The sequence below is a fragment of the Perissodus microlepis genome, chromosome 19 (genome assembly GCF_051167445.1).
Source record: "Perissodus microlepis isolate ML-2025 ecotype Zambia chromosome 19, ASM5116744v1, whole genome shotgun sequence".
NCBI lineage: Eukaryota > Metazoa > Chordata > Actinopteri > Cichliformes > Cichlidae > Perissodus > Perissodus microlepis.
The window spans coordinates 19,028,236-19,043,539 of NC_140479.1; the positions used below are offsets into that span (position 1 = coordinate 19,028,236).

At 39.9% G+C, this 15,304-nt stretch overlaps 1 protein-coding gene across 5 annotated transcripts in view; it reads left to right on the top strand.

Annotated features, from left to right (window-relative positions):
• Positions 1-15,304, top strand: part of dtnbb (dystrobrevin, beta b) — a 38,492-nt gene extending 23,188 nt beyond the window's left edge. For 2 of the 5 annotated variants that reach the window (XM_084914162.1, XM_084914161.1), the window contains exons 11-20: positions 432-506; positions 5,367-5,457; positions 6,444-6,532; positions 6,998-7,111; positions 8,573-8,669; positions 8,999-9,019; positions 10,207-10,366; positions 10,475-10,564; positions 10,747-10,800; positions 11,193-15,304. In XM_084914162.1, the coding sequence (XP_084770288.1) occupies positions 432-506; positions 5,367-5,457; positions 6,444-6,532; positions 6,998-7,111; positions 8,573-8,669; positions 8,999-9,019; positions 10,207-10,366; positions 10,475-10,564; positions 10,747-10,800; positions 11,193-11,218 (817 nt within the window). In that variant the 3' untranslated portion in view covers positions 11,219-15,304. The remainder of the gene's footprint in view (positions 1-431; positions 507-5,366; positions 5,458-6,443; positions 6,533-6,997; positions 7,112-8,572; positions 8,670-8,998; positions 9,020-10,206; positions 10,367-10,474; positions 10,565-10,746; positions 10,801-11,192) is intronic. The other 3 variants (XM_084914163.1, XM_084914164.1, XM_084914165.1) reach the window with 3 other exon arrangements.

The window sequence follows — 15,304 nt, forward strand, 5'->3', positions numbered from 1 at the left end:
AGATGGACCCCACTGCTTTGTTTACTCTCACAAATTACCTCCCGCAATGTCACCTTTGCTAGTTTTTCACAGACTTCCAGTTTAATTAGATCTCTTGTCTGCTGCTCTTGCTCTTGCTCATGTTAATTAGGTTTAAGCTAATAGCCCAAAAACATCTAATTTGCTGTTCCCGGAATAGTCAATTATTTTGCAACAATTTTAAGTTAACTGGAGTACAGCATGTTGCTTTTTTTCCTGCAACACACTCAGTGGTTTATAATGATCCTCCTGCTTCCCTCCTCACCCTCCTGGTACAGTTGGATTAAACTGAAGCCAGGATCGCTGATTCATGATTATTAATAAAATGCAAATGCCCTCTCCTCCATTCCCTGGTGACAAGCACCACAGACCTCTGCAGCGCAGCATTAAAGACCTCTAATCTTGTCTTTTAGTCAGCCGAAACCAGCGGCCAACAACATGAACGACACAATGCTCATGTCCTCTGGGGCACCTACTCCTACTAAAAGGTAAGCGACCCTCAGGCCTGGTGTCATTTTGAAGGTATAACATCTTTAAAAGATGACCAGACGTCACTTGCAGTTACACACTCTAGCTGTCAGTTCTTCTAATCACAGGATTCAGATGGTTTCGGGTTTCCTCCCATCAGCGGAAATAACAGAGGGCAGTCAGTGAATCAAACTACAGATGTTATTTGTTCCTTCACACTTGACACACATTTCTTTTTTTTCTTTTGGTTTCTTTTTTTTTGCATCCGAACAGCATTGCCTTGTGAGTAATTTTAGAGGAAAATTAGTTCCGCTGTCGTGAAGAATATGCGAGCACTCCTACTTAAAGGGCTGATTTGACAAATAGATTATGATAGAACTGGAGCCTTATCATGTAAGCAGATAGCAGGCGAGGGCCCCGTGAAAGCAGCCTAATTGTCCTCTTATTTCTGCCCCTCTCAGTTAAAGGCAACCTCAATTATTATTTACTCACAGTGCTAATGAACCATTGTGGTTATGAATTCAATAATGGAGAGCACTCCGAGGGAGCTGTAATGTATCTGCACTCTCTCGCGCAGGTCTGTGCTGGTTAAATTTTCCTTTTTGTGTTCACAATCTCTTTATCATATCTTTCCAGCAATTTGTGTTTGCAAGACAGGCACATTAGCAGACACGCTACAGTCCACTGTAGAGAATGAATAGAGGCATGAATATCAAACCTATTTAGCATGCGGTGTTTGATTGAACTCTAAAGAATTTATTTAAGAATTCAGTGTGCACTTTAATGAAGTCCTGTGGATGCTTTTTTTTTTTTTAATCCACTTGTGTTTCTCCAGGCTGAGGTATCATACAATACTATGCCAAGGACCCTCGCAGCTGAAGGGCACCTTATAAAAAAAGGGTCCAATGATGTGCAACTAGATTTAGCCCTAAACTGTGTTTTTAAAGAGACGTGTTAATATAAGCCTGTTTTTCTGTTTTAAAGATCAGTCACTTCACCTGGTAACAAAGTGTAAGTATTTAACCTTGCTAAAAGCAAAGTAGCAATCAATACCAGATTAGTTTTCTTTGCAAGATCAACATTTTGTGCAGTGCAGTCTTGTCTGTGTGGCCCGACGGTATCGAGAATACAGCTTGCATTGAGGGAAGCCGACAAGATAGGGTCACCCGAGGCTGTAAACAATACCTCACATCCAAACCTGTGGAGGTCAGTGGAAGACATTACGTTTTGCAGCATGGGCAGGCAGAAGGCGACACTCTCCTGAGATTTGCTTCATTGTGGCAGCATTGAAGAAGCCCGATAACCTTTGTCTTGACATTTTGCTCTGTGAGTCATGGCTGTATGGGAAGATGTCATGCACCGAAGATGCTGTTGCCTCGGAGGGGTCCTAACAACCACAAAGCTGCCATTTTTAGGGCAGGAATTGTGCACTGAGCCATTGTGACGCTTCTAAAATAGGTTGTGTTGTGAGTGGCAGTGAGGATATCAGTAGGCAGGTCAAAGTGGGTTCATGTTATTGTATTTGATAATTGCGCAGCACTAGCCTGCCTCCTATTTTACTAAGGATGTACGAGTCAAAGATGTTACTGTTGAATAATGGAAAGCTCCTTGTGGCTCTGCTTCAGTTTGAAAGCCTCAAACTGAAAAGCAGCATCAGTGCAGTCCTTGTTTGTTGACTCTTTCAGATTTTTTACTGCAGTGAAACAAACAAAAGAAAAAACAGAAACAGAACTATAAGATGTCAGGGAAAAGAAAAAAACTGATGCTCTCTAAAAAAAAATAGTGCGTGTTGTGCTCCTTGCCTCCATCACAGTGTGCTCTCTGATACTGTCTGCTCTGCTGACAGGGCATCTGCTCTCTTCCACATCTCCCTCTCACACAGCAATATCTCAGCATAAGCAAGCAAACCAACAGCCCACAATTTAGAACTTATTAGCTGCATTATAGCAGCAAAAAACAAAATGCTGTCTCAGACTTAAAGGGCATTAACTCAGAGTCAACTCACTATTGACCAAACGTCAGTATGAAAGCACTATTGACAAAGCAGCTGTAGTTATATGTGATTTATGAACTGCTATTGCTTGCTTAACATTGAAGTTGAGAATAATTTTCATGAAGCAGGCTTACCTGGTGTATTTAGTGAGTAAATGAAACAGAACAGATAGAGTTAGGTCCATACACATTTGGATAAAGGCACAATTCTTGTACACCGTCGTTGTATTTTTTTAGTCAAGCATTTAATATTAGACTGAAGTGCAGATTTTCAGCTTTAATTCAAGGGTTTTAAAATGTATACAGAATAATGGACAGCTTTTTACAGGCTTGAAAGTAATCGGACAAACTAACCTGATTTTAAATAAAATCAATGGCTGTCTGAGTTCTCGAACCAGTGGGAATCACCAAATGCTTCATTTTCTCACATGACATGGCCTACCAGGCCTTTGCTGAGTCTCTGTGCATTCAGATTTGTATTTATTAACTAAAAAACATGTTCTGTTGGGTTGAGATCAGGTGACTGATTTGGTCAGTGAACAATATACCATTTGTTTAACCTGAGAAACTGTTAGGTTGCTTCTGCAGTTTGCTTTGGGCCATTATCTATCTACTATAAAACACTGTCCTATTAGGCTGAATCTGAGCCGTGTACACTTAAGAATTCATGCTGATACTTCTACCAGCACTTATATCATCAGTAAACACTGGCAGTTTCACTGGCAGCCATACGTGCCCATGCCACAGGGGTGCCTCCACCATGTTTGACAGATGATGGGATATGATTTGGACCCAGAGCTGTTTCTCTTCTTGTCTATACTCTTCTCTGCCCATCACATTCGTACAAGTTCACCTTGGTTTCATCTGTCCAAAGAATTTTTTTTCAGAAGTGTGCAGGCTCTTTTAGACGTTTCCTCGCAAAGTGACCTTCTAGTTCTTGAGTGTAACCAGTGGTTTGCATCTTGTTGTGAGCCCCCTGTAATTATATGTGTGAAGGGTTCTCTTGATTATAGACTTCGACAATAATACACTTTCATCCCTGAGAGTGTTCTTGACGTAGGGTGTGAAATTTTCTTCTCTCTCTGATAGATTTTGATTTTTGGCTGATGATAGACTCCTTGAGTTGTATCAGAATTTCTTTGGACCTGATTTTGAGATTTCCAGCGAAAAAGTGGCCAAATGTTCAACACTTGGGATTTAGGCGTTAGATCTTTTATCCATTTAGATTGTTGTAAATAACCAGGAAACAGGCCTCACCTAGCCACAAAACTGCTCGTCATCCAATTGTCCAATTAATTCTGAGTCTCTGAAAATGGCAAACTATATATGTATAAATGGCTGAATGTCCTAAACAGCTGATGCAAAGCTTTTGAATTAAAGCTGAATGTCTTTATTTCAATGACATATTTAGTGTTTGGTTAAAATCCAATGTGATGGTGACCTAGGTAAAACTACAAACACTGCGTCATTGTTCAAAAACATATTAACGTCACTCTATCGTACTTATAGTAGTTGGCAAATGACCTAATGTAATGTTTTGCTGTTTTTTATGAAAATGGATGAATTTACTCTAAATCATATATATTGATATTAGTGCTGTAAACACTTGATATCCAAAATCTGTCACTTAAAAGTCATTTAGTCTTTATTTATAGCAGTGTCAAAGAAACCAGAAATCTGAACTCTGAGCCTGCCCACGCTGAGCTGAAATAGGTAAACATGACAGACACAGTGGTGTCTGAGAAATTGTGTTTGAGTAAAAATGCTTACAACTAAAATAAGTATCTGGGAAAGATGCCAGTTTGGAGCGCTTAAAGGTAGTTCATGCATCTCTGTCTGAAACCTGGCTCAGGCCATCAGGTGGTGCCAAGAAACTCCCTGAAGAACAAAACACTGGAGCTGCTTCCAGCCTGAAGATTCAACCCAAACGGCTCCCTGACGTATGTTAATGCATTACTTTAATTCTACAAGAAACCTCAGACTCTGCCTGTGCTTTGGCCTGAGGACGAGAAGGTAAATTATTTAGAAAGTGCCCCACTTAACGAGACATTTTCAGAGATCTGGCTCAAAACGACTGCTATGACATGTTGGTAGAGTGATTTCTCCTCTAGTGGACCAAGTTTAATCTCCTCCAATCAGGTGACAGTATCTAAAAATATGTAAAATCGTACAGTGACTATTTAATGATGTAATCAGTGAAATTATGGGGAAAAAACATTGAAAAAAATAGCTGAAATGATCTCAGTACACTAGCAGCTTTATGTATATAGATAAGATTCAAATACAAATGTTAATTAAGAGGCTGATTATCAGTCCTTTTGAGGCCGTGTGGTTGCTGATGCAGCGGGTTTGAAGCCAGATTGGGTTTAATGGTCTTAATCATCACTTACTCTCAAATAGCGCCCAACTCCATATCAGCTGTCCTTCACTCTTCACTGCAGACCGCCTGCCGAGAAAGAACAGCATATGTCCTGTCGTCTGTCCGCACCATATGCCACACCCATGGTCATTTAAAGTCTTGCGCCTTATTTGACATTTCCAGTCAGTGATGAAATGGCCAGAATGGGCATTGGCACTGTCACAAATGCATTTGGCATGCTGCATTCTCTCTTATCCACCACAGTTCATTGTTATGACCAATTACTGTACCTCAGACTGTCTATCAACACTGCAGTCAAAGCCAATTGTCCTTTGTTAAGGTCGCCTTAATTATGAAGTTTTGTTTTCATGCAAATTATTTTATATAATCACTTGCGCCATGCAATTTTTTTTTTGTTCCTTTCTACTTACATAAGCGCTTTTGACATTTGAGTCACTGTTGCTGTCTATGCTTGTGTGCATGTGTGCACGCGTGCATGATGTGTCTTTCTATCTTTGACTTTGGGCAGTGTCTTGGAGAGTCCCAGCCGGCTAGATGAAGAGCACCGCCTCATCGCTCGATACGCTGCCCGCCTGGCAGCTGAGGCGGGCAACTCCACAGTGAGTATGAGACCCCATGGTGGGCATCAGTCACCCTGTATTTCAGATTTGATGCTTTGAAGTTTTTGTCAGGTTTTCTTCATCAGCATAGGGAACTTGGATTTTGAAACTGAAATGTGAGCTTTTATTTTCCATGACTTGTATTTGTTTTAGAAAGATTTAAGGAATTTTTACTTTTTGGCAGGGCGCTGTAGAGAAATAGGCACGTGAGGCAGTGAGCAGGGAAATGACTCAAGTTGAAGGTCAGCCAAGCTGGGAGTTGAACCTGGGACTTTGCTGTTCAGGGCATTAAAATCTCTAAGCAATGGGAAACGTAGCCCTTACGTTGATGACTTTTCTAGAAATACAGTGAAGTAAGGAGCACATGTCATCTGATTAAAAGTTCTAGTCCTTTCTATGCTGGTAACATGTTAACAGCAAAGTGTGGCTCAAATATGCAACAAATACTCCTCAAGCCAGATTCCTTATCACAAATACACCAACTGCTGGGTCTGTTTACTCTGCAGCCAAACAAAATCAGGTTCTCTTAATAAAAACTGCTTTCTGATTTTATGCTCCACTAGTCGTGAGCTGGAAGAGTACAACTCTCTCCTTCTTAACTCTTTCATATTCCATTGCTACTTTTTAGAAATTTAAACCTAAACCTCTCCAAGAAATGGAAAAAAATGTGTTTTGAAGGCACATTTTGGTGAAGAAAAATGGTAACGAGGATGACACATACATGCTTCAAAATAAAAAGCGCCCCGCTGGTTTCGCCAGCTGAACTCTTTTGTTGTGAAGCAGCAGCAGTAGATTTCTTTGTCACTGTTTGTTATATATGGAAGGGATAAAGCGACGCTGTGGTTCCTGTTTATGCTGAAACATAATAAGTCTCCAGCGGAGCATCATTACTGCTCGCTGTGGTCAGGCGCAACAGCTGTTTGTATTTAACTTTTGTTCTCCCCACCGTGTTTTTAATACTGTTTTATGATAATTTTGTTTTTCAGCAACAATGTCCTCCAACAGATCTCAGTTTCAACTTTGATGCCAATAAGCAGCAGAGGCAGCTGATTGCAGAGCTGGAGAACAAAAACAGGTACAGCTTATTATGCGACCATTGTCATATATGTGTGACAGGTGAATCATTGATTTGATTTTTTGGCTTGTTGGTGGTAAAGCAGTGATGCATGATTTTGTTGCACTCATTTGCTTTCTGTTACAGCCTTTAGTTGAGATGATGATCACGGTTGTTATATATGTGTGCTAAAAATATTACAACGGTACACAGCGTGGCTAATCAAGCTGTTCCTTTGAAAGTTTCTCAGCCATCTGTAATATTAAAATGCTGCTTGCATGTGAATGCATCAGCAGTAAACCCATTATTAAATCTTTGTCCTTTGACTCATCTGAGTACAGTATGTAAACAATATGTGCTTTTCCTTTCACATTTTAAATCATTTCAAATGCAAGTTTTGCATTTAAGGTGTTTTTAAACCGACATGTGACAACACAGCATGAGTAATAAAGCTCACGTTTCGTCTCTGCTGTCTGCTATATTCAGAGAGATCCTGCAGGAAATCCAGAGGCTGCGTTTGGAGCATGAACAGGCCTCTCAGCCGACACCAGAAAAAGCCCAGCAGAACCCCACACTCCTGACCGAACTACGACTCCTCAGGTATCAACCTGCCGACACGATACATCACATATAACATCATCATTAAGGGGTCAAAAAGATAAAGAAATAAAAACAAACAAAACCTCAGGGCAGTTGTACCTTTTTGGACTGAACTCATTCTTTACGTAAAATTAATGTGTGCCTAATTAGGGAGCATTAGCTTCCACAACAGCATGGACATTTGTCTTGCTGGCAGGACACTGAGACCCTTGGGTTCAGTTGCTGGGAGAGAGTCACCCTGTGAGGACATGTTACAGCACTTTTTACCTTGAACGACTCCTTGATTGTGTCAACTGGCCTAAATAATGCATCAGAGGCAACATTGCAAGTCAACAGTTGTGCCAAAGGTTCAAATCACATGTTCTTTTAATGTTTTGTAGCTTAACTGTTTAGCTACTAAATTAATCTTTAGTCATTCATCCATTTGCATCATGTTTTTTTTTTTCAGTTTTACTCCCCACGCAGACTCTTTTTGGCATGTTAGTGTTGATAATATTTTCATAATATGGTAATTATGAGGTAATTTCTGTCTTATGTCACGTAACAATCTGCAAATGTTTGTAAGTTTCTTATAGGACAACTTTAGCCATACAAATGATTGCTACTGTGCTTTAATTTTTTTTTCAATATACAGTTACATAGTATGGACACCAGGGGGTGATAAAGAGCCAGAAGCATAATTGAAAAGAGGCCACAAACAGTCACAGAGTCATGTTTTTATATATAAAAGAATTATTTTAGAGCATTTTTTGTGCATGTACTTTATGAAAAGCAGCAAATCAAAACTTTATTCTAAAACAGACCTCAGAACAACAAAGAGCACATGAAGAATAAAAGGGAACACTGGGGCTTAATCATAGCAAGAACAGAAACACACACTAGAGCCTTGTTATTTGGCATCCAGGAGTCTTTGTTTCCTGAATGCCAAAACGTGAAAGAACACATATTCTGATAGCATAGTGTTAGTGTCAGGGTGAGGGTTAATGGCTGGATTTGACCTTAATGGCTGTAGGTTGACACACTTGGTTTAAGGTGTGACATTGATGTCATTTTTTCAATATCGAGGAAACATATTACCTAATAATGCCGGTTATGGTGCACATACTTGATGCAAATGCCGTGGGACTCTATATATATTAGAGACTGCCTACTGGAGTGGCTCTAATTGATCCGGGGATTATTGGACCTAAAGGCAAGTCTGTCTCCCAGACACAAAAATAATCCCCTCACTTAGCTGCTCTTCAGGAAGTGCATAAGTGTATAAAATAATTTGCTAATAGACTTTGATGAAGTCTCTGAAATAGACTTCATCTGAAATGCTTTCAGTTTCAGATGACACCGCCTTCTTTACAGAATATTTTCCAGGAATCTTTTGTTGTCTGTTTGGAGTTTAAAGCAAGATTATGCCTTACAAATAAAACAGAAATCCATAAATCTTTTGTTTTCCTCCTTCCTCGGCAGACACAGGAAGGATGAGCTGGAGAGGCGCATGTCAGCCTTGCAAGAGAGCAGACGGGAGTTGATGGTGCAGCTGGAGGGCCTCATGAGGCTGCTAAAGGTAAAACTTTCACCTGCTTGGAGAAGATTTATCTTTAAGTAGGGAAATATAATAACCCAGAACAGAACATAGATATTAACTGTCCTAAATCTGCTGTTATTCTTTTATATTTCACAGGTTTTATCAATGATATTCTACCTTACATAATTAGGCTTTATTTGATGAATTGAAAATTTCTTTAAGTCTTCAAAACCAAGACTGCCGTAATCTTATGTAAACGTGCCATGTGGTGCATGCAGAAACCCCTTTCTTCTTCTTTTATTGCTTTAATTCTGTTGCTCTCACTCTCCTTGCTCTCTCACTCTCTGCTTACCTTTGCTGGCTGATAGGATGAGGAGCAGAAGCAGGCTGTAAGTTGCCCTTAATTCAGTTTGCAAGGCTCAATACCTGCTCTAGTCACATCACTTAGTCCACTGCTCCCCTCTCCACACAGATGTGATTGAAGGAAGCATTTATAATAGGTTTTAAGACGACTGTTAAGAAAGATGATAGGATTCCACTACCTAACATGATTACACTGATCTAGTTGTCAAACTTGATTCTGCTCCACCACTTCCTTGTTAGCTTCATGCCAGAGCGGTAGAGGCACAATCTTTAAAATTTGTTTTCTAACCCAGGCGAGTTGAGAGAACTGTGTTTTTCTTGGTCCAAATGTCAGGGACCTGTTCCTTTCATTGGCGCTAACAAACTCACTTCTAATATGACTGCAGTCTGGCTGGCCATCTGCTGCCTGGCACGGAGCCATCAACCCGGGCCTGCAACAGTCCCAGAGACACATACTGATCCTTTCTCTATGAGATATAGCTCCCAACTCAGCACAAGCCCCACATGCACACCTACGCATGGTTCTCATTAACCCTGTGAATGCAGTAAAGGTGTACTATAGACAGACAAGGTAAAGCCAATCAGTATAGCTTTACCACAAGTCTTTGGGGGGGGGTTGTGGCTTTTAGCCAATATTTTGTTTGTTTGTTTGTTTGTTTGTTCTCCCAGTAAGGATTAAGTTCTTTTGGTCACATCTGTGTCAAGATTTATTTCATTAGAAGTCACCTTTAGAAGCAAAAATGTTTCCTAAAGCTGCAATCTGTGATCCCAATAGAGCATCATCTATTTAAACTGGTTGTTCGAGAATTTGATTAGTTGATGTTAGGCTGATATTTAGGTTTCTTTGTTTTTTTTATCATCTTTCTGTAGAATCACTAAAGGTTAGCAAGCATAGATTCCATGTTTTTCGCTTATTATGCTTCTGGAAGAAGATGCCTGGTGACACTGGTCAGCTAGTGTCTTTGTACCTGCCAGGGTCAAACACATAAATATCAGAAATCAGTCCTGATGTAAATGTAGCCAGTCTCTTCTTTCAGCTTATCTGGTTGTATACCTCTCCAATTTCAACTTTGCTACTATTTTTAGAGCGCTCCCTGGAAGTTGTGCTCTACCCTCTTGCATGTGAACTTTCAGCATGTGGTTCCTACGTTTGGAGGTTAGGTAATGTGCTGATGATTACCGTAACTATCATAAATGGTTTTATCCATTGCAGTCACAGTCTGGAGGCTCCCCTCACTCTTCTCCCAGCCACGGTGCGGGCTGCTCAATGCCTATGCCCATACGTTCCACCTCGGCTGGGTCCACCCCAACTCACACACCACAGGACTGCCTGGCAGGTGTGGGGGGGGATGTGCTGGAGGCCTTTGCTCAGGGTGCGTCTGAAACCAGTAAAACAAAGAGGATTTGAAGAAGATTATACTTACGCAAAGTTACACTCCAAGACTGGTCATTTGATGTCTTCTCCGTTCCCTGTTCCTCAGGTGTGCCTAGAAATCTTCGGAATGATCTTTTAGTTGCTGCTGACTCAATCACAAACACCATGTCGTCACTGGTGAAAGAGCTTCACTCAGGTTAGTCTAGACAAAATAGGTTTTTAGCTTTTTTTTCTTCCTCTTCGCCTTCAGTCCTTTTTTCTTATCTTAAAAAAGGCACTTGTGTCCTCTTTGCATTTTCTGCTATATTTTAGCCTTTTGTGCCCAAGTATTTACATAAGGAACTGCTGTCACTGAAATGTAGTTCTTGTTTTTTAAAGTGGACGATGGCGCAGAGGATGAGGAGACCAACATGAGGAATGGTGGAGACAGAGGTAAGTCTGGTAATAGTAATTATAACGATTGGCCAAGATCAAAATATGCAATATTTGGTTTCTTTTCTGTTACAACATAAAATCAATCAAAAATTGACAGGATAATATAAAATTACTGCAGAAACAGCAGCTTTTGATGACAATGACTGTGTTGTTTCTTCATTTGTTGGATTTGAATGATTGGCTCTGACTAAATATTTGCATGGCACCTTTATCAGCCAAGAAAAATATACTTGTTTGGCTCTTCGAACTGGGCTCCTTCTGTCACACTCCATCCAAAAGCAGCGATGCACTGTGGCGTATTGCCACAATCTTTTTTTCTTTTTTTTAAAAAAAACTAATTCATCTAGACTCTTCGGGCTGTCAACAAGCTCTTCTGTTTGTGTATCCAGGCACAGTGAGATTACAGAAGCACTGAGGGAAAGAGAACACCATCCCATCCTGTAAGGACATACAGTCATTAACTGGGAAGAATCAGCAACAATAACAACAAGAACCCCCTGGCATTAGCACGTAGAGTAATGCATGCTGTAATCTAACAGGATTTCACTATGTGAAAAAAAAAAAGTGTCTTCACACCTTGCTGGTAGCAAGATGTGTATAATTAGCAAGTATGTATGTTGTCCTGTAAACAAAAACTGCTGTAATTACCCAATGATTTCCCTCATGACTGCTAAGGAATGGCTTGCTGTGCTTTCTCTCCCAACTGTTCCACCGCAGCAGATCATTCTGTATATAAGATTCTGTACACACATGACCTTGGGAATGCCCCGACATGAAGGCGACCTGCTGTCACCACATGTTCCCTGTCATTGCTTTTTGTATGATTAGCACTAGCATTTCTTTTTTTCTGTTTTGATATTTTTTGCATGACGTTGCACTCGTGTCTTGATAAAGGTACTGTACCACACTATGCCAGCTCTTTGTGGGTTTATGATGACAGCTGGAGTGTCAGAAGTGTCCTGCCTCAGAATTCATGCTGAGTGTGTTTACCTGCACATCTGTATTCTGCCACTCTAGTCTCCAATAGCAAAGACGCTCTATGCTCTGGTCACAGCCTGGAGAAAAGCTTCATATTAAGGAATATTTCATTTCCTTTCTCGTAGTGCTATGAAAGGATTAAGCTGGGACCAAATTAGATTAATCTAGTATAAAAGCCGGAGGAGGGTTAGCTGGTCTGTCAGAAGCCATTGGCCTGGCAATCAAAAATCGCAAAAACTGTCTAAGAAATAGTTCAACGCAATTTTTTTTTCCTGGGAAATAGCTAACTTAGCTTTGTCTGGGAAAAATAAAATAAAATCACTAGGTTGTTTGGTATTTGGTTGTTTTTTCTATTTTTCTTTCAACAAATATTTAAAAGCAAGCAAAACCAAGTTAGCTGTTGAGCACCCGCGTCTAGCCAAGAATACTGACTTAAGCCTGACTCACACAGGTCTAGAAACCAGTCAACGAGCCCCTGGTTGCTAGTTGAAACTAGTTGCACATAAGGTGATGCATCAAAGACCTTTATCTGGCTACCTGTAGTTTGCAATGGAGATGGTAATTTGTCTGCAAGCAACAGTGATGCTGTGAAAAGTGTGAGAAAAAAAACAATCAAAGTTTCCTTATCGTCTGCAACTAACACATTTCAAAAGGCACAACTTTTACTTTGACGGCATAAGTTCTCCATTTCTGGTTTCTGTTTTACTATAGACAGTTTCGATACAGCTTGGTGAGTAGTTTGCAAATGTTTGCAGACAAGTCTTTCATGCAAATTGCTGGTGACCATGGCAACCTTTCAGCGACCACAGTGATTGCAAGGATTGCTATTGTCCTGCATTTACCTTCCACACCAGAGTACACATCTGACACTGATTTTGATTTTCTCCTTTTGGCAAGAAAGCAAGCAGGTGTAGTTTCCACAAGGCTGAATTTTTCCTTTAATCATTTAAAAAAATCTTGGAATGAATAAGGAATAGCATGGAACTTTTACCACTGTTGTTTCCAGAATATCAGGAGCATGTAAACACACTCGATGAGTCTATACTATTCTGCTGCTAATGTGCTCTCAGTGAGCAAACCCTTGCAAATAAAGAGGGCTGTGCGCTTACAAACCGAGGGGCTGCTCTATACACAATAATGAGCCAAGCCTTGTTTCCTCCCAGTGAAAACTGAACCACCTGAAGGGCATTGTACCGCTCAGCACAGCATGGTGCCTCCTTGCAAATGACACTGACTAGCTGGTAGCCTCAGTATTTATTGTTTAAAGCAGTGTTTCCCAACCACTGTGCCACGACACATAGGTGTGCCGTAAGAAATGATCAGGTGTGCCGTTATCTGTTTCCACCTGATTAGTTCTCAGCGACTGGCAGAACTATTACATTCTGTTCCGCTAGAGGGCAGTATAACTGGCTGCTCTAATTAAATGGGTTGCCCTAGCATGAGTAGTGGTCAGAAGAAAGCAAAAAAGGTATACTGGGGACAAACCAAACCAATTCCGCTATGGCCGGTGCTGGGGAAAAATGATCAATATGCTTTTTGTGACATTTTTGTTTGGTGGTGTGTCGTGTGATTTTTCTAATGGGAAATATGTGCCGTGGCTCCAAAAGGTTGGGAAACACTGGTTTAAAGTATAGAGAAGCACCTCAGGATGTTAAATAGTAATGAATTAGGCACTGACTTTTAGTTTTGAGTTACAAAATTTGAGGATTTAAGGTTTTAGTGAGCAAGTAGATAATGTTTTAATAGCTTTATTTTGTTATTTCGAGAATATTGACAATGTGTATGTGCAATGAAGGTAGGTGCTCAGGGACTGCAGAGGTAATTTAGGTGAAATGTGATGGTAACATGAAGAAATCTTTTGCCACAAACTAAGATCAATGTTAATTGAAGATGGAGGATTTAACTGCAGAATAGTGCAGTTGTGGTCACTGGTTTTGTTGAAGTTTCCCAAAATAGTTTCACATTCTACCAAGTCAAGTTTGTTTTATTTATTGGATTCGAAGAAAATGAGATTTCAGTGAAGCATGTTGTTGAATATAGTTTGTCTGTGTGTGAATTTGTACTTTTTGTGGAAAAGCAGAGTGATTCGCCTGTTAAGGAGGCAGCTGTTAACATGAAAGGAAGTTTATCCTACGTCACTAGTAGAGTGAGTCTCAGTTAATTTTACATTTTTGTGTAGCTCACTGTTTTGTCCTTCAGAGTAGCCTTTCATCTCATATGAAAACAGGCAACGTCGGGTTTTTAAGTAAATGCTTGATTGGTAAATGTTGGTGAGCAGTTTAAGAGGGATGTGTTCAGTCCCAGAAAGAAGCGCAGGGTAAAGTCTGCCTCAGTTAAACTACAAAAAGTGTGATCTATTTATTTACATTTTTTTTCTGCTTTGAGATTTGTAAATTAAGCCTGTGCTATAAGCTAAGTATAGGGTTTGAACAACCTGTTACACTGTGTCAAGAAAAACAACAAAAAGACACTCCTCTGTTATTGTTGTTCTTAATGTGACGTTTTTCATTAAGTTCTCTTTTCTGCTCTGCATTATCATTACTGTTATTATGGTTTACAATATTAGTGGAGTATCGTTATTGTAATGATTTTGTTGGAATAAGGATTCACTTGTATAATTGCCCAAATATAATATATAGCAGGTGCCGTAAAGTACAATTCTGGGACCCCTGCTGTCAAAAAGTTCATCCAGCGTCAAAGGTCCCAAAATTACAAAACTGCACAGGTAAAAATTTAGCGAGTTACTGTCTTCCCCGTCATTTCAACCATGCATTCCGGTGCAAAATTGAGCTTTCCGTTTGTTCTTTCAGTTCGTGCCTGTAGCTGTTCTGTAGAGTGCTGTACAAAGTAACCATTCAGCAAATACTGTCAGCCTTTATGTCAGTTTTAGCTTTTGATTTTATTTATTTATTATGTTCTGGGGGAAACTTACTCATGCTCAGCCTTTACATTTGTGCCAAACTGTTTGCAGACATTGTGTGTCAAATTCCAGGTATATATCAAAGTATTTCTGCATTAGTACGTTGTTGTTCATAGTTTATTCACAGAATGCCTGAAGATGTTCGTATTTAATGATTTCATCCGCTGGGGAAAAAACCCCCAAACAAAAACAAACTCATATTAAATATTTCAGAAAAAAAGATAATTTAAAAAAACCACACACACATTCCAGATCTACTGATAGAGAGTCACTGATGTCATTTTAACCAACGCAGAGGCAATACTGTATGTACATACCCTGTCAGACCAAACTCGGGGTAATACAATTATAACATAGCTGGTCACACAGAGGTGCATACATCGTGATCCTTTTAATGTTTGCAGAGAGACAATGTGTAACGAGGACAACCTCGGCGACAACGCTCCCCTGATGTTATTTATCTATGTATGTGTTCTGTATGGTTATGCTTCTGGTACCCATTGTTTCTCATGTTGATTTTACAAAACAGAGTTTTATGTCACAAAGCCACTGTCTTTTGTAAATAAATCAAATGTGAGATATATTAAAAAGATTTAAAATATG